The sequence below is a fragment of the Camelina sativa genome, chromosome 9 (assembly GCF_030686135.1).
Source record: "Camelina sativa cultivar CO46 ecotype springtype chromosome 9, ASM3068613v1".
Lineage (NCBI taxonomy): Eukaryota > Viridiplantae > Streptophyta > Magnoliopsida > Brassicales > Brassicaceae > Camelina > Camelina sativa.
Genome location: NC_141888.1, coordinates 11573442 through 11599056, shown reverse-complemented (window position 1 = coordinate 11599056; position 25615 = coordinate 11573442). Strand labels below are relative to the sequence as shown.

At 41.4% G+C, this 25615-nt stretch overlaps 2 protein-coding genes and 1 non-coding gene across 3 annotated transcripts; 2 read left to right on the top strand and 1 right to left on the bottom strand.

The window, feature by feature from the left end:
• Window positions 1-1277: 1277 nt before the first annotated feature.
• Window positions 1278-1384, bottom strand: LOC147938093 (small nucleolar RNA R71). The gene has a single exon (XR_015567476.1). It is a non-coding gene; the product is annotated as a small nucleolar RNA R71 (small nucleolar RNA).
• A 396-nt stretch (window positions 1385-1780) lies between these two features.
• On the top strand, window positions 1781-5938 carry LOC147938092 (uncharacterized). The gene is made up of 12 exons (XM_087465466.1): window positions 1781-1963; window positions 2047-2240; window positions 2332-2458; window positions 2594-2710; window positions 2821-2967; window positions 3183-3280; window positions 3364-3460; window positions 3560-3727; window positions 3824-4526; window positions 4613-5028; window positions 5134-5242; window positions 5550-5938. Exons 1-12 carry the CDS (start codon window positions 1781-1783, stop codon window positions 5936-5938), a joined length of 2748 nt encoding a protein of 915 aa, XP_087321592.1.
• Window positions 5939-5956: 18 nt separating this feature from the next.
• On the top strand, window positions 5957-6736 carry LOC147938091 (uncharacterized). Its single transcript, XM_087465465.1, has one exon. The coding sequence runs from the start codon at window positions 5957-5959 to the stop codon at window positions 6734-6736; it is 780 nt and encodes a 259-aa protein (XP_087321591.1).
• Window positions 6737-25615: the final 18879 nt, after the last annotated feature.

Below are 25615 nucleotides of genomic sequence, written 5' to 3'. Positions count from 1 at the left end.
ATATTGATGATTAGGGTGTTTAGTGGTATTTAGACTTGTTTATAATGCATGCTTACCTTGTGATTACCTTTGGAAATTGTTGATTATCACTTGATTAGCGTAGGATCTCTATCATGGAAATAGATTGATTTGCATAAGTGTTCTTAGCCATAGGATTGTTCTTGATTGTTGCTTAGACATCTAGAATTGGTTAGCTATCTCCCAAGTCAATTACCTTGACCAAGGTTCACTTGTTTAATCTTGATTTAAAATCTGTTTTTAGTTGTGTCTTGTTTCTTTGAGTTTACATTGCTTTGAGTTGTCTAGTTTTCTTTCTTTGAATCATTTTGTTAGTTAAGATTGTTACAAAAGAACATATTCCTGTTTAAGTGTAGATTAAGCATCTTTGTGCATTCTTAGTGAGTTGATTAATGCAAATTATGGATTGATAATTTGATTGAAGTAAACGTACTAATCAATTTGGCGTTGTTGCCCGTTTGCATTCAATTTGACCATTAGGATTTCAACTTTGCTTGAGCCTATTCATTTACTTTAAATTGTTACGTAGTTTGTTTGCTTTGGTGTTTTGAATTCTCTTTTGCAAGGTGTATGAATTTGAGAAGTCAAGGCCAAACAGACTTCTCAAATTTAACCATTAGGATTTCAACTTTGCTTGAGCCTATTCATTTACTTTAAATTGTTACGTAGTTTGTTTGCTTTGGTTTTTTGAATTCTCTTTTGCAAGGTGTATTAATTTGAGAAGTCAAGGCCAAGCAGACTTGATTGAGCGTGTTGACGACATCTACCGTTTTGAGCGAGAGAATCGCCGGTTAGCAAGACAAGCTATGGACAACAACCCTCCTCCTGTTGCTGGTCAGAAATGAAATTACCAGCCCAATGATGATAGATTTCCAAACCATGTACCAAGACAAGCCCCTCTCATTGGAGCTTATGATGCACCAAATGTCAATGGACACCGCACTGGTATTAGAGCTCCACCAGTTGAGAACAATCACTTTGAGATCAAAGCCAGTCTTATCAACATGGTGCAAGGATCAAAATTTCATGGTTTGGCAATGGAAGACCCACTTGATCAACTTGATCAATTTGATAAGTTTTGTGGGACTGTTAAGATCAATGGTATCTCTAAAGATGCCTTCAAGCTACGCCTCTTCCGGTTCTCTCTTGGTGACAAGGCTCACATTTGGGAAAAAAATCTGTCTCACAACACCATTACCTCCTGGGATCAATGTAAGACGGCTTTGTTATCCAAATTCTTCTCTACTACAAGAACAAGAAGACTAAGGAATGAAATATCAAGTTTTGCTCAAAAGGGGAATGAGAGTTTTTGTGAAGCATGGGAAAGATTCAAGGGGTATATCTCTCAATGTCCACATCATGGTTTCTCCAAGGAATCACAATTAAGTACACTCTATAGAAGAGTCTTGCTTAAGTATATAATGCTTTTTGATACAACAAGCAATGGAAACTTCTTGGGTCAAAATGCAGAACAAGAAATTTTGTTGGTTGAGAATCTTGCTCAAAGTGATGGGAACTATGAAGAGGATTATGATAGAACTCCAAGGGACTATACTGATATGAATGAGCAGCACCGCAAGCAGATAAAGCTTTGAATGACAAGATGGATTAGATGATTATGGCAAATCAAAAGCAAGTTCACTTTGTCAATGAATGTGAGCTTTATCAAGAAGGTATGGAAAAGTTGAGGAGCAAAAAAAAGTGCTGACGTGGCAAGGGCGAAAAAAGTGCGACTAGGGTTTTTGCGTTCTCATCAAGTTTGATGCCGTCGGAGGCATCTCCGGGACGGCTTACGGCAGATCTACCGCAGGAGAAGGGTTCGGAGGTGAGGGGGATTGAGGGTGGAGGAGATACAGTGGTTGTGGAGGATCTGGGGGAGAATTCCTCAGGGAATAGTCATGCTCAGGAGGGTTCACGGGTGGTCTCGTCGAAGGTTCCACCTGCGGTAAATGGTAAACGTTCGTTCCTACAGGTGGCTTAGAAGAGAGTTTTCACTAAACAAAAGTTTGAAGTATTGGAAGTTGATAGGAAAGAGACGGTGGTGGTACCAAAGGAAGTGTTTTCGGGTGCAAAACCCTTATGGGAGGATTTTGTGATTGGCAAGTTTCTCAACTCAAAAGCCCCACATGTGGAAAGATTCACATGATAGTGAATAAGATATTGCGGCTTGGGGATCGGACATCATTGATTGACGTTTTTGCAGTCAATGAATCTACGATTAAGTTTCATATCAGACATGAGGGCATAAGGCACCGGGTGCTGAATCGTGGAATGTGGAACATTATGGATCTCCCTATTGTTGTGTCTTATTAGGTTGCATCCAAAAACAGAGGCGTGTGTTTCCTTTGATGAGGCTCAAATTATGGTGCACGCAGACTTGACTAAAGAGCTCCCTCGGGAGTATGTTTTCACGGGCCAAGAGGAAGGGGAATTGGACTCAGTGATACATTATAGCTATCCTACGCTCCCGCCAAGGTGTACTCGATGTAGGAAATGGGGTCATCTTGTTGCAACTTGTTTATCCCCTGAGGCTTTGGTGCATGATACGCAAGTTTCGACATAGTCTCCCTTAAAGGATGTCGGAGTTGAGGTTTCTGTTCCTGACAAGCAAGTCCAGACTGTAAGTGATGAGGTTCGCCCCTCACTTGCTGTAGTTAAGATTCCAAAGATTCCAACTGCTTCTTTGCCGGAGGTCCCAAGAGAGTGTCCTTCGGTGGAGGAATGGATCACGCCGAAAACAAGTCGTCTCAGTCCGGGAAAACAGCCAGCGGCTGCTAACCTGATGTTGTTTCCATTTTGAAGAATTCTTACTCTGTTTTGGGGGATGAAACAGAGCTGTTAGAGAACATTGAACCGGATAAAGCTACGACTGCAGGTGAGGTAGCTACTGCAAGTTATTCTGATGACTCTAATGTCACAATACGCCAAACCGGGGCTGCAGCAGTTGCGGTAAAGCGCGGTCAACAATTGGATGTGACCTTGAGGACTTATTTACATCGAGGAACAAAATCAGTAAATAAACAGACTTCAAATCTTCCTACTCATTCTGCTAGGGATCCTCCTAGAGATCAGAGTAAGAAGCCTCCAACCAAACATTAATGTCAGGATTCTGCTGGAATGTGCGTGGTTTGAATAAAACCTCTAAGCATTCTGTTATAAAGCAGTGGGTGGAGGGTAATAATTTCAAGTTTGGGTGTTTGCTGGAAACTCGGGTTTGGGAGATGAAGGCTCAGCGGTTGGGGAGTTGTTTATTTCCTGGATGGTCTGTTTTAACTAACTATGAATGATGATTTGAGGATTGATGTTATGGAAGGATGATGTGAGGATAGATCCTTTTTATAAAAGTGAGCAGATGATAACGTGCTCAGTGAAACTGGATGAGCAAGCAGAGGAATTTTTCTGTTCTTTCATATATGGTTTGAATACAGTGGAGGCTCGTAAAGTGTTATGGCGGGAGATACAAGCTCATCATGATTCACCTATCTTTCACAATAAGCCTTAGATCTTATTCGGGGACTTTAATGAAATATTGGATATGCAGAAACACTCTAGAGTTGATGACAGTCCGATTGTCACTGGAAGAATGAGGGATTTCCAGTCAGTTGTTAACCATTGTTCTCTCTCTGATATGGCTTGGCAGGGTCCGCTTTTTACATGGTGTAACAAGCGGGAAGATGGTTTAATACTAAAGAAGCTGGATCGTGTGATGGTGAATGCCACTTAGGTTAGGATGTATCCGCAGTCTTATAACGTTTTTGCAGCAGGGGGTTGCTCTGATCATTTAAGGTGCAGGATCATGATGTAGAGAGAAAATCAGGGTCGTAGGCGCAAACCCTTCAAGTTTGTTAATGTCATGACTGAGATGGAGGAGTTTATACCACTTGTTAGCGATCATTGGCGGGGCACATCCCCTTTGTTCCTGTCCACGTCAACTTTGTTTCGATTTTCCAAGAAACTAAAGGCTCTCAAACCAGCTCTATGTTCTCTAGCCAAACGCCGTCTAGGTAATATGGTCTTGAAGACGAGGGAAGCGTATGAAAATTTGTGTCAAAAACAGCAAGCCAATTCGACTAACCCATCACTTCTAACGATGGAGGAGGAGAATGCAGCCTATCTTCATTGGGATCATTTATCAGGGCTGGAGGAGAAGTTCCTTAAGCAAAGATCAAAGTTGCACTGGTTAAAGGTAGGCGACAAGATCAACAAAGCCTTTCATAGAGCAGCTGCAACTCGGGTTGCACAGAATTCTATTAAAGAGATCCATTGTTCTGATGGTAGAGTGGTTATAAATGCTGATGAAATCAAGGATGATGCAGAGCGACACTTTACAGAGTTCCTGCATTTCATACCTAGTGATTTTGAGGGATCCACGGTTGAGGATCTTGAACTTCTGTTGCCTTTTCGCTGCTCTAGCGTTGATCAACAAATCCTAACACGAGAAGTAACTGGTGAGGAAGTGAAGAAGGTTCTCTTCTCAATGCCGAATGACAAGTCGTCGGGGCCAGATGGCTTCACTTCAGAATTTAAAAAAAAAAAACCTGGGATGTGTTGGGAACTGAATTCGTCTTAGCTGTGCAATCTTTCTTTGCCAAAGGTTTCTTGCCTAAAGGTACAAACTCCACAATACTAGCCCTGATTCCCAAGAAGGTCTCTGCTGTGGAAATGCGAGATTATCGACCCATCTCATGCTGCAACGTGCTATATAAAGTTATTTCGAAGTTCATCGCTAACAGACTCAAGAGGGTGTTACCTAAGTTTGTGTCTGCGAATCAGTCTGCTTTTGTCAAGGATCGTCTGTTGATTGAGAACGTCCTTCTTGCTATTGAGCTAATCAACAATTATCATAAGGAGACTCTATCTGGTCGCTGTGCTATAAAGATTGATATTTCCAAAGCCTTTGATTCTGTGCAATGGTCTTTTTTGTCCAAGGTTCTAACTGCGATACAGTTTCCTCCTTTGTTCATTCACTGGATAATGTTGTGTGTAACAACAGCTTTGTTCTCAGTGCAAGTAAATGGTGAGTTAGCTGGTTTTTTTCGAAGCTCTAGGGGTCTTCGTCAAGGCTGCTCTCTCTCACCGTATTTATTTGTAATATGTATGGATGTCTTATCTAAGCTCCTTGACAAGGCTGCTGGTGAACGTGTGTTTGGTTTCCACCCACGGTGTAAGAACCTTGGTCTCACTCATTTAAGCTGTGCAGATGACCTCATGGTGCTATATGATGGTAAAGTACGGTCAATAGAGGGCATTGTCACTGTTTTTACTCAGTTTGGAGAAATCAACACTCTATATGGCTGGTAGTGCAGAACCCCTTGATTCGGAGCGTTTCCCATTTCAGGTTTGTGCTCTCCCAGTTTGCTATTTGGGACTCCCCCTAGTCACCAAACCGCTCACCTCTGCTGACTGCTTACCGTTGGTGGAGCAGCTTAGGAAACGAATTGGTTCATGGACAGCATCCTATCTCTCTTTTGCGGGTCGGTTTAATTTGATTTCTTCAGTTCTTTAGAGTGTCTACAACTTCTGGATGGCAGCATATCGTTTGCCGAGTGCGTGTATTGCGGAGATTAACTCTATGTGTTCAGCTTTTCTGTGGTATGGAGCGGAGATGAACACACGTAAGGCAAAGGTGGCTTGGGAGGTGGTCTGTAAACCTCGAAGGGAAGGTGGGCTTGGACTAAGATCTCTTTATGAGGCAAACAAGGTTTGCTGTCTGAAACTGATATGGAGACTAGTATCTCATGGAGACTCTTTATGGGTAAATTGGTCGCATGCGAATTTGTTAAAGGGTGCTTCTTTTTGGTCAGTGAAGAGTAATTCATCTATTGGTTCTTGGATTTGGACAAAACTCCTGAAATACAGCGACGTGGCTAAAACATTTTGTAAGGTCAATGTTGGTAATGGCGAACGTATTTCTTTTTGATTTGATAATTGGTCTGGTATGGGGATGCTCTCGGAGGTTGTGGGAGACAGAGGAGTTGTGGAGTTTGGGATACCGTGGCAGAGTTCTCTAGCAGAGGCATGGGCTCATCACCGCAGACGTCACCGTGCAGATCACCTACAAGAGATTGAAGCTGCATTACTTCAGTCTAGTCACAACAGGCAGCAGGGAGACGACAGAGTACTCTGGCGCAGGAGAAATGATGTTTTCCGGCCCAAATTTATCACTTGGGATACATGGAACCACATACGTATGACGACTAATGCGGTAGCGTGGCATCGGGGGGTCTGGTTTGGTCATGCAACTCCAAAATTCTCTTTCTGTGTATGGTTGGCTGCTCATGATCGTCTCTCGACAGGGGCGCGTATGGTCACATGGAATGGGGTGTCTGCTGGTTCTTATACCTTCTGTCAACAAGCCATCGAAACAAGGGATCACTTGTTTTTTGAGTGTCACTATGCCTCTGTAGTCTGGTCAGGTCTTGCTAAAGGTCTGCTAAAGACACAATACACTACCGACTGGTCTATTCTAATTGAATATATATCAAATCTTTACATTCCACTGGTGGAGGGGTTCCTTATTCGGTATGATTTTCAAGCTGCCACATACACAATTTGGAGGGAAAGGAATGGGCGTCGCCATGGTGAAGCGCCAAAGCCTGTATCAGCATTGATAGAGTGGCTTGATCGGCAAGTTAAAGATCAACTTCTAGCTATTGGACAGTTAGGCGATCGGCGGTATGATGAGGTGTTCCCGACTTGGTTACAATCTCGTTGTTAAGGGTGAAGGGTGAAGGTTTAATCGCTTTTCAATAATTTGTATTCTCAAACAAAGTTGCACAAGTTGCAAAAAAGTTTTATTTTTCTTTTGAATATTATTTAACATTAGATTAAAAAAAAAAGAAGGTATGGAAGCTTGTGTTGAGGGTCAGGAGGAAGTCAACTATGTAGGTAGCCAAGGGTATAACAAGTTCAATCCTAATTACCGCAACCACCCTAACCTCTCTTACCGCAGCACCAATGTGGAGAACCCACAAGATTAGACTTATCCACCACAAAAACCTCTTTGTTTTCCTTCCCAACCCAACTATCAGCCTAAACCTCAAGAGAACTACCAAGACAAACCTCAAACCTGTTCCCAACCTCAGAAATAAATGAATGCACCACACTCTCAAGGTCAAGTAGATGACACAAATGCTCTACTTAGACAACTCCTAGAGGGACAAGGAAGAGGTGCCATTGAACTTGCCACACAAATGAAAGATGCAGAACAAGGTTGAGAATGTCTATGGTGAGTTAAAAGCTAAGATTGAGAGGTTGCAAACACAGGTCCAGGGACAAGCTTCTTCCTCTTCAGCAAGAAAAATGGGTTCTTGACGAGGGAAACCTGAACAAAACCCAAAGGAGTTCATCAATGCCATAATGCTGAGAAGTGGTAAGAAACTACCTACTAATGAGCTCAATAGGGACATTGAGCCTAAATGAAGGGAGGTAGTGGTTGAGATTGAGGATGAGGATGAGTTGATAGTGAAAGATTTGGTTAAAGACAAAGAAGCTGAAGAAGTTGGGGTTGACAAAGGGAAGAATAAAGTGGTTGAGGAACCAAAGCAAGATAAGACCCTTGATGAAGTTTTCAAGAAAAGTAAAGGTGTTACTAAAGAAACACTATTTGTGCATCCACCCTATGAACCAAGATTGCCATTTTCTGGTAGGTTTAAGAAGCAACAAGTGGACAAGTATAGAGCTATGTTTGATGCAAAAATGAAGGATGTTGTTATTACAATGTCTATCATTGATGCATTCTTGCTGAACCCATCATACAACAAGTTCCTCAAGGATGCAGTTATGGAGAGGAAGAAAGCTCTACAAGGAATGGTCATCTTAACTCATGAGTGTAGTGCTATTATTCAAAACAAGGTAGTAGCAAAGAAGCTTGAAGATCCTGGTAGCTTTACTCTCCCTTGCACATTGGGACCTCTATCTTTTAGCCATTGTTTATGTGATCTTGGGTCTAGTGTGAGCTTGATGCCTCTCTCAGTTGCCAAAAGACTAGGTTTCACCCACTACAAGAAGTGTATGATCACCCTTGTTCTTGTAGATAGGTTAGCTAGAACACCAGTAGAAGTGCTTGAAGACTTACTAGTGATGATTGGCCATTTTGAAATCCCAACCGACTTTGTTGTGCTTGAAATGGATGAAGAACCAAAGGATCCACTCATTTTGGGGCGCCCATTTTTAAGAACTGCAGGAACAATGATTGATGTGAAGAGTGGGAAGATTCAATTGAATTTGGGAAAGGAAGCTTTGACTTTTGACATCAACCAAGTGCTGAGGAAGCCTACAATTGATGGTCAAGTTTTCTACATTGAGAAGATGTAAGTTTTAGCTGATGAGCTTTTGGAGGAATTGGCCATAGAAGATGAGCTCCAAAGCACTTTGACAGTTAAACAAGGAGAGTTTGGTTTACTAAAGGAAGATAGTGAAGGGTATGAAAAGATTCTTGACTCTCAAAAGCCAATTAATGAACATAGAGGCTTCCTTGAGTTAAATGAGCAAGTGGTGTGTTCAGTTGCAGTAAACTCAAATGAAGATTTGAGTGAGCTTAAAGCACCCAAGATTGAACTTAAACCACTCCCTAAGGGGCTAAGGTATGCTTTTCTTGGTACAAACTCAACTTATCCTGTCATTATAAATGAAGAACTTAGTGAATAAGAAACTGTTACTCTTATAGGTGAACAAAAACAGTATAAGAGAGCTATTGGTTATTCACTTGATGATATTAAAGGAATTTCTGAAATTCTTTGCATGCATAGAATTATTAGATGATGAATCAATGACTTCCATTGAACCACACGGAAGGTTAAACCCTAACCTAATAGATGTGGTGAGGAAAGAGATTCTTAAACTCCCTGATGCTGGTATCATATATCCTATATCGGATAGTACATGGGTTTCACCTGTACATATGGTGCCAAAGAAAGGAGGAGTTACTGTTGTCAAGAATGATAAAGATGAGTTAATTCCTACTAGAACTATAACTGGACATCGCATGTGTATTGATTATAGGAGACTTAATGCTGCATCTAGAAACGATCACTTTTCTTTACCATTTATTGATCAGATGTGTTAGAGAGGCTTGCTAGGCACACGCATTATTGCTTTCTTGATGGTTATTCTGGTTTCTTTCAAATCCCCATACATCCCAATGATCAGGAAAATACTACTTTCACATGTCCCTATGGTACTTTTGCTTATAGAAGGATGCCATTTGGATTATGTAATGCTCCAGCTACTTTCCAAAGTTGCATGATGTCAATTTTCTCTGATCTAATTGAAGATGTTGTGGAGGTTTTCATGGATGACTTCTCCGTCTATGGAGATTCTTTTTCTGGTTGTCTTTCTAATTTGTGAAGGGTTTTAAAGAGGTGTGAGGAAACAAATTTGGTCTTAAATTGGGAGAAGTATCACTTCATGGTGAAAGAAGGAATTGTGTTGGGGCATAAGATTTCAGAGAAAGGCATTGAAGTTGATAGAGCTAAGATTGATGTGATGACCAATTTAGCACCACCAAATTCAGTCAAGGGAATAATAAGCTTTTTGGGCCATGCTGGGTTCTATAGAATGTTCATTTAATTCCCGCTTGAAGCTATTCCCGGGAAAGCTCAAGTCCCGCTGGTCAGGACCTTTTAAGATCAAGGAAGCTCGACCTTATTGTGAGAACTGAGAATGATTCTCTCTTCTCGGAGTGTTTTCTGAGCGGGGGTGTTTATCACCGTTCTAGTTCCGAACTGAATCAGGAAAAGCAGTAACTTATGGGAGGTAAAAATGAGTATTATTGTCAGATATAAAGTTTTTCGATCACCATTACAATCTCCCCCTTCTCATACTTATACTGCTAGATTACAATTAATGCCATATCAATTTACTCCATAATTCTCGCACTCTTATTCAATACAATTAATGAAAGGAATCTTTGACCCCTTCCCCGAGCACCAAAGTGGTTTGCTTTACCATTTCCCTCCACTTCGCTTCTCCTGGTCGAGCTTAATGGACCGGTCCCGGTTGCGGCCTCGGCCCATATTACTTGTTCATTCTGGGCCCTGACCCATAATCCGAGGTGACTGATCGTGGTACCAACAGTTGCTCCCCAAGTCCTTCGAGCTGATTAGTTCGGGGGACTTTTGATCTTCAGTTGATTCTTTCGGAAAACAGAATATACCCCATATCTCATGATTTTATCGTGGTAATGATGGGATTTATCTTGCCGAACAAGCACATGGGCCCACCACGAGACTTAAAACGCTATAAGAGAGAGAGAAGTGAACCGGGACTTTTCGTTTTTCAAGGCAATCATTGCTTCTCCTCAACCCGGCATATAAAGGTAGCCTCCCCTTCTTCCTCTATATTTCCATAATCAGTTCTTTGCTTGTTTTTTTTTTTTTACTCTCGTATCCCTTGTTCTTCGTCGATCGCCGGAAAAATCTACCGACTCTCCTAGATTGATTTTTCTCTACTTCCGTTTGAAAGTCATGTCTCCTCTGAAATCTACCCCGAATAGAATCACAAAACTTCTCATCCCCGACGCTTTCGGTCCTCACCCGCCGTCTATTCTTTCTAAGAGTGACGTGACGGAGATTAGAGGGTCGTGTGGTAAGATTCCAACCTCACAGATTCCAACTAAGATTCAAAAACTAAGATTCCAACCTCACAGATTTGGCAAAGACGGATTTTAATCGAGGTAAGATATCAATAGACGAGTTCTTAAAGCAAGACTTAAATAGTGCGAAGTAAAACTTTGACTCGAACAGATTTAAGAAGTACGACTTCCGTTTAAGTAAAACTTGGCTCGAACTTCAGTTTGACAAATTTACAAAGTAAAGCTTCGGTTTAATGAATTTTACGAAATAAGACTTTGGTTTAAATGAATTACGAAGTAGGACTTCGGTTTTAATGAATTTTACGAAGTAAGACTTCGGTTTGGTATTTGTGCGAAGTAACACTACGGTTCCACAATATGGGAAGGGTTGGAATGGTGATTGGCCATAAAAAGTTTAAGAAAACTTTGATTTTATTAAACATGGATAGCTGGACCCAAAGTGGGCTGCCTACGTACCCTTTTTGGGATCAAGCAAATCGTAGTTCCAAGATCTTGAAACTGGTTTCCTGTCTGAATCTTCTAGCCGGTAGACGCCATTTTGCACTTTGCAAGTGATTTTGTACGGTCCTTCCCAATTGATTCCCAACTTTCCCGCATTATCCTCTTTGGTGTTTTCATGGACCTTTCGAAGGACTAGGTCGCCGACTGATAAAGGCCTACCTTGGATCTTGGAGTTATAATAGCGGGCTATAGCGTTCTGATAATTCTGCATCTGAACCAAAGCTTGGTCCCAGCGTTCATTTATGACGTCAAAGGTGTCTCGCAGAAATTCCTCATTCTCTGAGGCTCGAAGTGGATTCAATGTTGTGCGGACTCCGGGTACTTATATGTTAGCTGGGACTAGCTGGGACTACAACATCGACTCCATAAACCAAGAAAAAGGTGTTTCGTTGGTAGCTCGGCGAGGCATGGTTCGGATTGCACAGAGTACACCTTGCAGCTCGTCTGGTCAACGTCCTTTGCCAGAATCGAGGCGTTTTAGCCTGCCCATCGCCAGTATAACCTTGTTCATTACTTCAGCCTGCCCATTTCCTTGTGGATAATGAGGAGTCGACTTGCTAAGCCGTATTTTCCATTTCGCACAAAAACCTTCGAACTGCGAGAAGATGAATTGCGGACCGTTGTCTGTAACGATCTCGTACAGAATGCCATACCGGTAGATTATGCTTTTTAACACGAACTGCTCACTTGCTCACTTGTCACGACTGCATAAGCTGTTGCTTCCACCCATTTTGAGAAATAATCGGTAAGGACTATTAAGTACTGAACTCCACCCGGTCCCCGATGTAAGGGTCCAATGATGTCCATAGACAATCTCATGAACGGGTAAGGTGCAGACACAGAGGACAAGAGCTCGGTAGGCTGGTGGATCGACGGGGCATGTTTTTTACATTTTTTGCAGGTTCGGGAGTATTCCTCGCAGTCAGCGAGCATAGTAGGCCAGAAGTACTCTTGTCTTTTAATCTTGAAAGCAAGAGTCCGACCTCCAGAGTGATTGCCATTGGGGCCGTTCTGAACAGCTCGCATTAATGCCGCGAGCTCTTCTCGAACAACACATGTTAAATAAGGACCAGCTACACCTCGGTGCAGGAGTACTCTGTTATATATACAATATCGTGCACTGACGATTTTTATTTTCCTGGCTGCCCATTTGTCAGCTGGGAGGTCGCCCTTATCCAGGTAAGCCCAGATCGATCTCCGCCAGTCTCCTGCCCCCCAATTGTCGGTGTTCGTATTGCTCGGAGGTTTGTGCGGGAGAACAGTTCGGTCTAGATTTGGTGAACCAGGTATCTCCAGTGCTCGGATGGGTTCTTATTTGGCCGCAGGTAGGTGAGTAACTTCCAGCGTTGCCGCGTTGGGTGATGAAGCTACCTCAGGTGGGAGGTCGGAAGTCGCTGTGCGAACTACTTCTTCAGAAGCTATCTTTTTTCTTCTTCGCCCGAGTTACCACATGCGAGCTTTCTAAACATATGATCGGATACTCAATGACCTCAACTGGGATAATTCTTGTAGTTGTGGGGTCTGAGGTTGAAGCTAACGATGCTAAGGCATCTGCAGCGGAGTTCTCACCCTGCGGGATCTTAGTGATTTCGAAATCATCAAACCTAGCTCCTAATTCTCGGGCTGCTGCTAGGTAGGCTTCCATGTGCCCGTCCTTGGTCTCATATTCTCCTAGAAAATGGTTTGTGACCAACTGTGAATCAAAAAAAGCTTGGAGCTTTCGCACACCAATTCCCACGGCGAGACAGAGTCCGACCAAAAAGGATTCATATTCATCATCATTGTTTGACGCATTATAGGCTAGGCGAAACGACTACTCGATCACTTCACCGGTAGGAGAGGCGAGGCGAACCCCAATTCTTGTGCCCATCTTAGAAGATGCACCATCCACGTGTAGAGTCCATGGGACCTCAATATTATCTTCAACTGAACTGGCGAGTGGGAGCTCTATAAGGAAATCTGCTAGTACATGCGCTTTAGCACAAGTTCGAGTTCGGAACTCGATGTCATACTCACTAAGCTCAACTGACCACTTTGCCAGCCTGCCAGACTGGCTCGGACAGTGTAGCACTGCTCGAAGTGGTTGTGTTGTTAGGATGACAATTGAGTGAGACTGAAAGTAGGGCCGTAGCTTCCTTGCCGAGGTAACTACTGCCAAAGCCAATCTCTCCATCATCAGGAACCCAGATTCTACTCCCGTGAACAACTTACTGACGTAAAAGATCGGCCTCTGCTCCCCCTTTCTTCGCGAACTAAGACTCCACTTACTACACTCCCCGAGACAGCTACATAGAGAAAGAGTGATTCTCCTAACTCAGGTTTTGCCAAGACCGGTGGTTCGGATAAGTATGCCTTGAGCTGAGCAAATGTTTCTTTGCACTTCGCATCCCACGTGAAGTGTTTTCCTCCCTTCTTCAGTAGCTGGTAGAATGGGAGACATTTATCCGTTGATCGGGAAATGAAAAGATTGTGAGCTGCGATCCGTTTGTTGAGACGTTGTACTTCTTTTAATTCCCTCGGGGAACTCATGGAAAAGAAGGCGTTAATTTGCTTCCGGTTCGCTTCGATCCCCTGCTCTGTTTCGATGTAGCCTAAAAATTCCCCTGATGGAACTGCAAAAGTACACTTCGTGGGGTTCAGCTTCATTCCAAACTGGTTCAGGATGTCGCTTCCATGGACTTCACCAGCATGTCATCAATATAGACTTCCATGGTCTTTCCGAGCTGCTGCTCGAACATCCAGTTTACCAAGCGTTTGTAATTTGCTCCAGCATTTTTTAGTCCGAATGGCATCACCTTGTAACAGTAAGTTCTGCGGTCCGTGATGAATGCAGTCTTTTCCTGATCCTCCGGACTCATGAGGATTTGGTGGTACCCGGAGAAAGCGTCCATAAAAGACATCAGTTTGTGCCCCGAGGTTGATTCGACTAGTCTGTCGATGTGTGGAAGTGGAAAATTGTCCTTAGGGCAAGCCTTATTCAGGTCGGTGAACTCGACACAGACTCGTGACTTCCCGTTTTTCTTTTTTACAACCACGTTGTTCGCAAGCCATTCTTGATACTTCATTTCTCGGATCTGACCGGCACTGAGTAGATGATCCACCTTTTTATTAACGATCTCGGCTCACTCATGGACGAGCTTCCTTCGCTTTTATTTTACTGGCCTTAATGTTGGATCTATATTCAATCCGTGTGAAATGATTTCAGGACAAACTTCGGGCATCTCGTCTACTGACCATGTGAAGGTTGCTCTGTTTTCCTTGAGGAAGGAGATCAATTGGCTCGGCGCTCGCTCTCAAATCCCGCTCCGATCTTGATTTCCTGGTCTGGAAACTTCGTGTTAATGAAAATGGATTCAGTGAGGTCGCCTTTGTGCTGCTTCCGAACTGGGTTCTTTGCGACCTCGAGCTATGGTTGCTATTGGCTCAACATCTTATGACTAGCGAGATAGCAGCTTCTCGCCATTTTGACCACGCCTTGAGTGGAGACAGAAAGAGTTATTGTCCCCAATGACATTGATGTTTCGCTCGTGAACGAAACCAGAGGTGAAGGGGGACCCGCAATATGTTCTCTTCCGATGCCCATTCTAGTGAGTGTCTCCAAGAAAATTAGTTCCACCGAACTCCCAGTATCTATCAGAATCCGGCATACTCTATGGTTCGCGTCGTCGAGTGATGTGACTAGTGCGTCGTCATGCAGAGAATTCATATCCTTGGTTTTTTTCTCCATAAAGGTGACTTCGGGTAGGTCACTCGTAGTAATTTTAATTCGCTTGGGCTATGGATTTGTGAGCTTCTGTTGGTGATGTTCTTGGGACCTGCACCACCGTCTGCTTGCTTTGGTTTCTTTAATGGTGGGGCATCCTCATCAGCCTCAGATGCTGCTTTTTGATCGAGCTCGCTGATAGTCACAAATTGGCATCTCGTCGGACACAAACTTCTCCGTGAGAAGGTGCATCAACTTCTTACAGTCCCGGTTGAGTGCCCGTTAGTTTTGTGCAGCTTGTAGTATGCGTTCTCATCTCAAATCCACTTGTTACTTGGGAGTACTCCGCTCTTAGAGCGTGGTGAGAATGGTGGTTTAGACGGTGAATTCCTAGGGGAGCCTTTCTGTGGAGACTTATCTACTGCGAAGTTGCCTAGTCTGGACTTTGGAGTTGGTGGGGGTGTCTTCTTAGCAGGTACCTTGAACTAAGTCTATTGCGGCTTTATGCTTTTGGGCTGCACCCGCTTTCTCTTCCTCCATGAGTATTGCTTGATAAAAGAAGTTGATAGTTCCGTAAAATTGTTAACGGATCCAGTCGCTAAGGATGCGAACCAAAGCAGTGCGGGTCGGCAGAAGGTTTCTGTAAATAGCTTACAATAACCGGCGTCAGCTTTGTGAGGCTCGAGGTCCACTCGACTTGCTGTGAGCAGAAAGGTTTTGAGGTGTGTAGTCAGATCTCCTTTTCCTTCGTAGCTCGTAAATTTTACTTTCCCGGTGTCCTTAACATAGACTCTAGCTATTTGAGCGGAGAAAGGAGTTCGCTTCGACTCTTCGATCACTCGAGAGATGTCTGGTGCCAAAGTTGTTGCACTGTGCACCCTAGATCGCATATCTCGGATCTCATCCTGCATCCGGTGGAACTCAAGATTAGAAGCATAACTCGGAGCAAGGCTTTCTTGAAGGATATTTTCTCCCACAGGGGAAGGGATCCGAACTGGAACTGCTGAAGAACCGGCAGATTTGATATGTACCAGAGTGCGGTTGTCCCTGGCTGGCGGTGGTGCCACCTGGGAAGTTGTCTAAGATGGGAAGGTATTCCCTGGAGTCGTTGCTGCCATTACCTGCTGCGGAATGAACGGTGGAATGACACCAATGAAGTCTAGACCATGTCATCGCGAGTTTTGCTTAGAAGAAAAGAGATCAACCCGATCAGCATAAGCGCGGTGAGAAGCAGAAACATCGGCGACCAAGCTGGTGACAGTCTCTAGGCGAGCAGATACTTGTCCTTCCAAACTGTCAAAGCGTTCGGACAGGGCGGTGGTAGCTGCTTGCTGACGGTCAGATTTCTCCGCCAAATCCTTCAAAAGTTTTTGGATTGACTCCAAAGTTACCTGATTGGAAGGTTTGTTGGCCATAGTGAAGTCGTACGGCGTAGATCTGAGTGAAGCGTCGAAACTAGTGGGAGTATAGATTATAACCCCCTCCTTCTAGCGCCAAATGTGAGAACTGAGAATGATTCTCTCTTCTAGGAGTGTTTTCTGAGTGGGGGTGTTTACCACCGTTCTAGTTCCGAACTGAATCATGAAAAACAGTAACTTTTGTGAGGTAAAAATGATTATTATTGTCAGATAGAAAGTTTTTAGATCCCCATTACAATCTCCCCCCTTCTCATACTTATACTGCTAGATTACAGTTAATGTCATATCAATTTACTCTGTAATTCTCGCAATCTTATTCAATACAATTAAATTAAGGGATCTTTGACCGCTTTCCCGAGCTCCGAAGTGGTTTGCTTTGCTGTTTCCCTCCACTTCGCTTCTCTTGGCTGGGCTTAATGGACCAGTCCCGGTTGCGGCCTCGGCCCATATTACTTGTTCATTCTGGGCCCTGGCCCATAATCCGAGGTGACCGATCGTGGTACCAACACTTATGGAGCCTTGGTGTTGCTGAACAAGGATGGAAAAGAGTTTGTGGTTAATGGTCAGAGGTTGAAACACTACTTGGCCAATGATTTCATTGAGGAGGGAACAATTGTTTCTCTCTCAGAACCTCAAGACGCCTAAGCGGCGCGGTAACATCAAGCTTAGAGACGTAAAACAAGTACACTTGGGAGGCATTCCAATGGTTTCTTATGTAAATATCTTCTACATTTCTTTTAGTATGCTTGTTTGAAGTTTTTTGTTTTTGAGTATTGAGCATTGGAAAGTTTGGAGACTGATGTTCATCTATTTCACCTTGTTTTACCTTAGTATATTCACATCTTTTGCATGATTTTCTAGCATGTTTGGCCATTATTGAGTAGCTTTAGGACTGTTTATGAATTAGATTAGAATTGCATTGCATTTGCATAGTTTTTAGCATAAGGAGGTGATTTTGGATCCTAAGGAGCATGGAAGAATGCTGAGGAGGATTGCAGCCATCAAGTGAAGAAGACAAAGGAGCTAGAGCAGAAAGAACCCAAGTCCGGAAGTCCACTCGACCACCACACTCGACCAGACACTCGAATGTGTGCGGAGAGGGACTCGACCGGCTGGAAGAAGCAGAAGAAGAGGTCACTCGACCAAGCACTCGACCGAGCACATGGTCGAGTTGACCGAGCCGCCTTCCTATTTTATCTTCGAGCCATTTTAGGGCTTCCCCTCTCTCCTATATAAACCCCTTGTACTCTATGGCCGCAAATAAGCCACTTTTGAGAGAAAAAATATCTAAGAAACCTAGATTTTACCCTTTTGGGAAATGTTTACTTTTTTCTTAGATCATTAGCCACCTTTTGTATTTTCTCATAAATCTTTGATACTTGTTGGTTCAATAACTTTCTAAGTATTAAGAATTTGAGTTTGATTTCTTCTTCAATATTGTAGATCTTCATGTCATCTATCTAATCATGCAAGTTTCATTGATTTCTGAGTTTATGATTTTGTTCATCATGTTTAGTCAATTTGAGGAGTGTGTTAGGATCTTAAGGATGGATTAGGCTGGATAAGGGTTATGGTTGTTTAGATTGGTCTAGCTTGCTTGTTTATATATCTCTTCTAGATTAGATGTGGTCTATGCTGTTCCTATACTGAGAAGGTAAGGATAGATCTTAAGCTTCTTAACATCATACCAATGTTTAGGTTGTTAGATAAAGCTAATGCTAGAGATTATCATGCTTAGCCCAGGAGATTGGTTGTTTAAAGTGATTTTTGACATGTAATGATCTGGCTGTTTAATGCCTGTTTTTGTATGTCTTAGCTAGTGAGAACTAGGTCTAAGAGTATCTAAACTTGATTGCTATTGTCATGAGAATGTATTAGCAAGTATTAGAATATCATTGTTTAGAGATAGCTCATTGTTGATTGAGGTTTGTTGGTCCGTTTAGATAACCATAGCTTGAGTCCAACCCATGAATCCATCCTTAGGACCTTCTTTGTCTATTGATTTCTCTGTTTGAATATAGTTAATCGCTTGTTTGATTTACTTGTGTTTTGCTCTGTTTGATTGTTGTTTCTGGCTCGGTTCTGCGTATTCAACTCACTCGACCTAGTACTCGATCGAGTGCTTGCTCGAGCACCATCCAGTGTTTTGGTTTATGTCCTGCAACTTTTTGTTTCATTTCTTGTTTCATTCTTGTTTTATGCCTGTTGCATTCATTTTATTTTTGTCTGATCATGTTGCTTTCATTGCCTTGCATTAGTGTAGTTCTTGTTCTTGTTAGTATCATTACTGCTTTGTTTACATTGTTCACTTTGCATTTTGTCTTTCATCTAGATAGTTTTACATTCTGCATTTCATTATTGTCATTAGGTTGCTAGTATAAAATCATCATCATATTTGCCTTGACTTAGATAAGTGTTCACATCCTGATTGCTTGCATCACACTCATTATGGTTAGACATCCTTTATGCTACAACAACATAAGGGTAATTGAAACACTTTGCATCCACATGTTCATTCATCATCATCACACCACACAAAAGACCTAGTTTCAATTTGGCGACATTGCCATTTGAGTGTTTGTTTGTGACATTTAGGATTTAATCAAGTCTAAGATTAAGTTCTATTGTTCCTTTGATCACTACTGATTAATAATCTTCATCTGCTTGGTTGTTTTGAGTCTCAGGTACCAACTCGACCCAGTACTCGACCGTCTGCACGATCGAGTACCTGATCGAGCCACCAACCCAAATTCAGTCAAGTCTTCTCGTCTCAGTCGGTTCAGTCTTCAACTCGAGCCAGTGCTTGACCGCGAGTTAGTGATCGAGTCAGTTAATGCAAACAAGATCCAAATTTGCCAGTTAGAGTTGGAACAGTGGAAGTCCCAACAGACTTTGTAGTCTCGGAAATGGATGAAGAACCAAAAGATCCTTTGATCTTGGGAAGACATTTCCTAGCCACAGCAGGAGCAATAATTGATGTGAGAAAGGGGAAGATTGATCTCAACTTGGGAGAGGACCTCAGAATGACATTTGACATTGTAGAGGCTATGAAGAAACCAACAATTGGAGGACAAGTCTTTTGGGTTGAAGAATTGGAAAAATTAGCAGGAGAATTGATGGAAGAGCTAGCAGATCAAGAGCACCTTAAGACTGTTTTGACCAAAAGTGGAGAAGAAGGGTTCATCTACAAAGAAACCAAAGCTTATGAAGAGATATTGGACTCCCGTAGAAAATCTGACAATCCAGAAACTTTTGAGGGGCTACCAGCATTAAGAGAGGAAGTCTGGTCAGTTCAGATAGTAGATACAGAGAGCTCGACCACCTACTCGAGCATGCACTCGACCGAGCACCAACACCACTCGACCGAGCGCCCTGCCGAAACTCTCAAAGATGACTGATATGAGCTAAAAGCACCAAAGGTAGAACTAAAACCTCTCCCATCTGGGCTAAGGTACGTTTTTCTAGGTATGAACTCTACTTATCCTGTAATAGTGAATGCTAAATTGAGTAGAGAAGAACTTGATTTGCTAGTTGTTGAGTTAAGGAAGTATAGGAAGGCTATTGATTATTCTTTGGATGATATTAAAGGAATTTCACCTAGCCTATGCATTTATAGAATCCACCTTGAAAATGAATCCTACTCAAGCATTGAACCTAAAAGAAGGCTTAACCCTAACCTAAAAGAAGTAGTGAAAAAGGAGATTCTTAAGTTGCTTGGTGCTGGTTTGATCTATCCTATCTCTAATAGTATTTGGGTCTCACCAATACATTGTGTCCCTAAGAAAGAAGGAATTACTGTAATAAAGAATGATCATGATGAGTTAATTCCTACTAGAACTATAACAGGACATAAAATGTGCATTGATTATAGGAAGATTAATTCTGCAATAGAAAAGACCATTTTCCTCTTCCATTTATTGATCAAATGTTGGAAAGACTAGCCAATCATACCCATTACTGTTTCTTGGATGGATACTCTGGATTTTTCCAAATTCCTATTCATCCTAATGATCAAGAGAAGACAACATTCACATGTCCATATGGTACCTTTGCCTATAGGAGGATGCCATTTGGATTATGTAATGCTTCAACAAATTTCAAAGATGCATGATCTCTATCTTCTCTGATCTTATTGAGGATGTTGTTGAAGTTTTTATGGATGACTTCTCTTTCTATGGAGATTCTTTTTCTTCTTGTCTTGCTAATCTATGCAGGGTTTTAAAGAGATGTGAAGAGACAAATCTGGTTTTGAACTGGGAGAAGTGTCACGTCATGGTTGAAGAAGGAATAGTTCTTGGCCACAAGATTTCAGAGAAGGGTATTGAGGTTGATAAAGCAAAGATTGAAGTCATGGTCCAGCTTCAACCACCAAAGACAGTCAAGGACATAAGAAGCTTTCTTGGTCATGCTGGGTTCTACAGAAGATTCATCAAAGACTTTTCAAAGATAGCTAGGCCATTGACAAGGTTGCTTTGTAAGGAGACTGAATTCAAATTTGATGAAGATTGCTTGAAGGCTTTCAAGGAGAACAAAGCTGCCTTGATATTAGCTCCAATAGTCCAAGCCCCAAACTGGGATCTCCCATTTGAGATTATGTGTGATGCATCAGACTTTGCAGTAGGAGCAGTTATGGGTCAGAAAAAATATAAGAAGCTGCATGTTATTCACTATGCTAGTAGAACCTTAGATGAGACTCAAGGGAGATATTCAACAACAGAGAAGGAGCTTCTTGCAGTGGTATTTGCCTTTAAAAAATTCAGGAGCTACTTAGTAGGATCCAAGGTAATTGTATATACTGATCATGCTGCTTTGAGGCACATCTACTCAAAGAAGGATATTAAACCAAGGTTGTTAAGATGGATTTTGCTTCTCCAAGAGTTTGACATGGAAATAGTTGATAAGAAGGGTATAGAGAATGGAGTGGTTGATCATTTGTCCAGGATGAGGATAGAGGAGGAAATTCCAATCGATGATTCAATGCCTGAGGAGAAACTGATGCAAATTGAAGCAACTCGATCTACTGCTCGGACAAGCACTCGACTGAGTGTGTTTGGCCACTCGGTCGAGCAAGATCAAATGAAGGAGTGGAAGGCACTTGACAGTGAAGATCTGTCATGGTATGCTGATATAGTCAATTACAAAGTATGTGAAGAAATCCCAGCAGACATGGATCCTTACAAGAAGAAGAAACTGCTCAAGGACATCAATGGTTACTATTGGGATGAACTTTACTTATACAAAAAGGGATCAGATGGACTGTTTAGGAGGTGTATATCAGAGAATGAAGTTCAATGAGTGTTGGGACATTGTCATGGTTCTGCTGATGGAGGTCATTTTGCAACCTTCAAAACTGCCCAAAATGTTCTACAAGCTGGTTTATGGTGGCCTACATTGTTCAAAGATACTCACAAGTTCATTACTAAGTGTGATGCCTCCCAAAGAATGGAAAATATCACAAGAAGGAATGAAATGCCCCAAAATCCAATTCTAGAGGTTGAGGTTTTTGATGTTTGGGGAATTGATTTCATGGGACCTTTTTAATCCTCCTTAAAATGGGAATGTATACATATTGGTAGCAGTAGACTATGTCTCCAAGTGGGTAGAGGCCATTGCCAGCCCTATTAATGATCATAAGGTGGTTCTAAAGGTTTTCAAGACCATAATCTTCCCAAGAGTATGGAATTCCAAGAGTTGTGATTAGTGATGGAGGGACACACTTCATCAACAAGATCTTTGAAGGAATGCTAAGGAAGTATGGATTTAAACACAACATGTCTACAGCTTATCATCCTCAAACAAGTGGGCAAGTTGAAGTGTCAAATAAGCAAATCAAGGCCATTTTATCAAGAATAGTAGGAGCAACAAGAAAAGATTGGTCTAGTAAACTTGATGAAACACTTTGGGCTTATAGAACAGCTTTCAAGGCATCAATAGGAAGATCCCCATTGCAACTTGTCTATGGAAAGTCTTGACATCTCCCAGTTGAGGTTGAGTATAAAGCTTTACGGGCAATCAAACTTTTGAACTTGGATCTAGAGACAGCACAAGCTAAGAGAAGCCTTGATTTGCATGAGCTTGAGGAGATCAGATTGGAAGCTTATGAGAGCTCCAAAATCTATAAGGAATGGACAAAAGTCTTCCATGATAAGAAGATTCTCATTAAGGACCTAAAGGTTGGAGATCAAGCTTTGCTTTTCAATTCAAAGCTCAAGCTATTTCCTGGGAAGTTGAAAAGTAGATGGGGAGGTCCTTTTGAAATAAAAGAGGTTTTACCATTAGGAGCTGTCACACTTCTCAACAAGGATGGTAGTGACTTCACAGTTAATGGCCAGAGAGTTAAGAAGTACTGGGGAGAAAAGGAGAAACAAGAGAAGTTTACAATGTTTCTCAAGGCTGCCCCTCAAGCTTGAAAAGATAAGGAGAGTCAAGCTTAGAGACTTTAAACAAGCTCACTAGGGAGGAAGTCCCTAAGGTATCTTTGTCTATATTATTATAGTTTTGGTATTTTGATTTTTGCTTTGGTGTTTTCATAAGTCAGGAAAGTGGAGGATTTGATTAGGAGAAGGAAAATAAGGATCAGAAGCCCACTCGATCGACCCACTCGACCAAGCACTCGACCGAGTGCCAGTCGATAGCCATAGTCGAGCTCCCTGTTTCTCCATCTCCAAGCCAGCATCAAGACCCCAACTACACCTATGACAGCATGAGTGATATTGTAGACAAGTTCTTCTACAACCCATAAGGTACCAACATCACCTTTCCATTGTAAATACCATTGCATATCTTGTTTTATTTTTTTTTAAGTCTTGAATCCTCTTTCAAATTTCTCTTACACAGTGGACTGTGTAATTTAAGTTTGGGGGAGGGTTTGAGATAGTATTTGATATTGTTTTTTGTTTTCTTATCTCAAATTTTAGCATGATCATGTTTATATTTGCATTTCATCTAAGGCATAGAAAAAACAAAAAAAAATTGAAAATTTGTGCAAAAATCTTTATAAAAAAAGAGTGTTCATGTAGTTTGTATTGCATATTAGCATGTTTCATGTAGGACTGTTCATATTTTTGCATTAGGGATCTATGATGAATTTTGCCTTGTTAGCTTGTTTAAATTCACTAAACTAGGATCAATGCCCAAGTTAATAGTACTTTGATGCTAGTTGAGTAGCTAGAAACATAAGATTGAACCAAGTCTTGAATTCCTATATTGCATTCTGGTCTAAGTTGAAGCATGTTGTGATTTGATGTCATTTCCTACTTATAAGAACCTAATATTGATTTTTAATTATCAATTTGTGCATTGCTTTAAACTCATGAATATCATATTGGATCAACTTTCTCCTTTTTACCACTCTTGTTGATCCAAGTAGCTGATTTAATCATTAAGATCAGTTTCCCCTACCCATAACCAACCCTTCTTTCAAGCCATATTATTCTTGTGTGTGCAAGGCCTTTTTGGGATTGAGCTTGGTAGAAAGTGTTAGGTTTGAGCTGACAAGAGTAAAGCCTTGTGTAGTTCTAGTTTGTAATTTTCAAACTAGATAGGACTAGGTGGTTTAATTGTTGGGTTTGGGACTTGGTTGTTTTGAAAAAAGAAAAAAAAAAAAAAGAAGAAAAAGAGAAAGAAAAGGTTAGAGTCTTTAGGAGGAGAATGTGTTTAAGTAAATTTAAGGTCTAGTGAAAGAATGGGAAATGTGAAATTGTTGAAGATGGTTCTAATCAAAGAAAAAAAAAGAAAAAAAAAGAAGAGTCTAGCAAAATACTTTTATGTCTTAAAGAATAAGAAGAAAAGGGAACCATAGCAAATAAGAAAGAAACCCCATTCCTCTAGAGAATTCAAATAAGAAACCTCTCCTAAGGCTTAAATAAAAGAGAAAAGGGTATTTGAGAAGAGATGAAGATAAGGGTAGAACTAGGACAGTTTGGGATTAGAATGTTAGGATCAAACACTTTGGGTACCTTTGGGTAGACAAGGTTTTGTTCTTGTATCTGTGTAAGTGTTCTTAACTTTAGCCTTCTTCTAAAGCTCAATCCATATTTTATGAAGGAACCTTGATATTGATAAGCCCCACTCTAAAGAGAGACCATCATTGTCTCTAAACATTTTATTACCAAGCCAAATGAGTTTAAGCATTGCATAAGTTGATTCATGTTCTTGATTAATGAATGTTAAAGGAAATGGTTGATCTGAATGCATGTGGATGTCTAAGGCTTGAATCAGTTAAGGTTGTGATAGGCTTGTCTAAAATCTTTAAGTACAGCTAATTCAACTTGCATCATAGTACTAGTAACTTGGACATTGATTCTAGCTAGTTTATTGTCAAGCTTTAGGAGCTGAGATCCCACTTTCAAACCTCACCTACCAACTTATGTCTTGTTTATTTGCTTGAGGGCAAGCAAAGACTAAGTTTAGGGGTGTTGATGTTCATATATTTCACCTTGTTTTACCTTAGTATATTCACATCTTTTGCATGATTTTCTAGCATGTTTGGCCATTATTGAGTAGCTTTAGGACTGTTTATGCATTAGAGTAGGATTGCATTGCATTTGGGTAGTTTTTAGCATAAGCATGTGATTTTGGATCCTAAAGAGCATGGAAGGATGCTAAGGAGGATTGGAGCCATCAAGTGAAGAAGACAAAGGAGCTAGAGCAGGAAGAACCAAGTCCGGAAGTCCACTTGACCAGACACTCGACCGTGTGCGGAGAGGGACTCGACCGGCTGGAAGAAGCAGAAGAAGAGGTCACTCGACCAAGCACTCGACCGAGCACATGGTCGAGTTGACCGAGCTGCCTTCCTATTTTGTCTTCTAGCCATTTTAGGGCTTCCCCTCTCTCTTATATAAATCCCTTGTACTCTATAGCCGCAAATAAGACACTTTTGAGAGAAAAATATCTAAGAAACCTAGATTTTACCCTTTTGGGAAATGTTTACTTTTTGCTTAGATCATTAGCCACCTTTTATATTTTCTCATAAATCTTTGATACTTGTTGGTTCCATAACTTTCTAAGTATTAAGAATTTCAGTTTGATATCTTCTTCAATATTGTAGATCTTCATCTCATCTATCTAATCATGCAAGTTTCATTGATTTCTGGTTTTATGATTTTGTTCATCATGTTTAGTCAATTTGAGTAGTGTGTTAGGATCTTAAGGATGGATTAGACTGGATAAGGGTTTATGGTTGTTTAGATTGGTCAAGCTTGCTTGTTTATATATTTCTTCTAGATTAGATGTGCTCTATGCTGTTCTTATACTGAGAAGGTAAGGATAGATCTTAAGCTTCTTAACATCATACCAATGTTTAAGTTGTTAGATAAAGCTAATGCTAGAGATTATCATGCTTAGCCCAAGAGATTGGTTGTTTAAAGTGATTTTTGACAT

Coding starts and splice junctions, on each gene's coding strand:
- LOC147938092 (XM_087465466.1), top strand. CDS start 1,781: ATGCCGTCGGAGGCATCTCCGGGACGGCTTACGGCAGATCTACCGCAG. Junction 3,461..3,559: donor ATACAGTGGAGGCTCGTAAA/GTGTTATGGCGG, acceptor TTGGATATGCAG/AAACACTCTAGAGTTGATGA. Junction 3,728..3,823: donor AGAAGCTGGATCGTGTGATG/GTGAATGCCACT, acceptor ATCATGATGTAG/AGAGAAAATCAGGGTCGTAG.
- LOC147938091 (XM_087465465.1), top strand. CDS start 5,957: ATGGGGATGCTCTCGGAGGTTGTGGGAGACAGAGGAGTTGTGGAGTTT.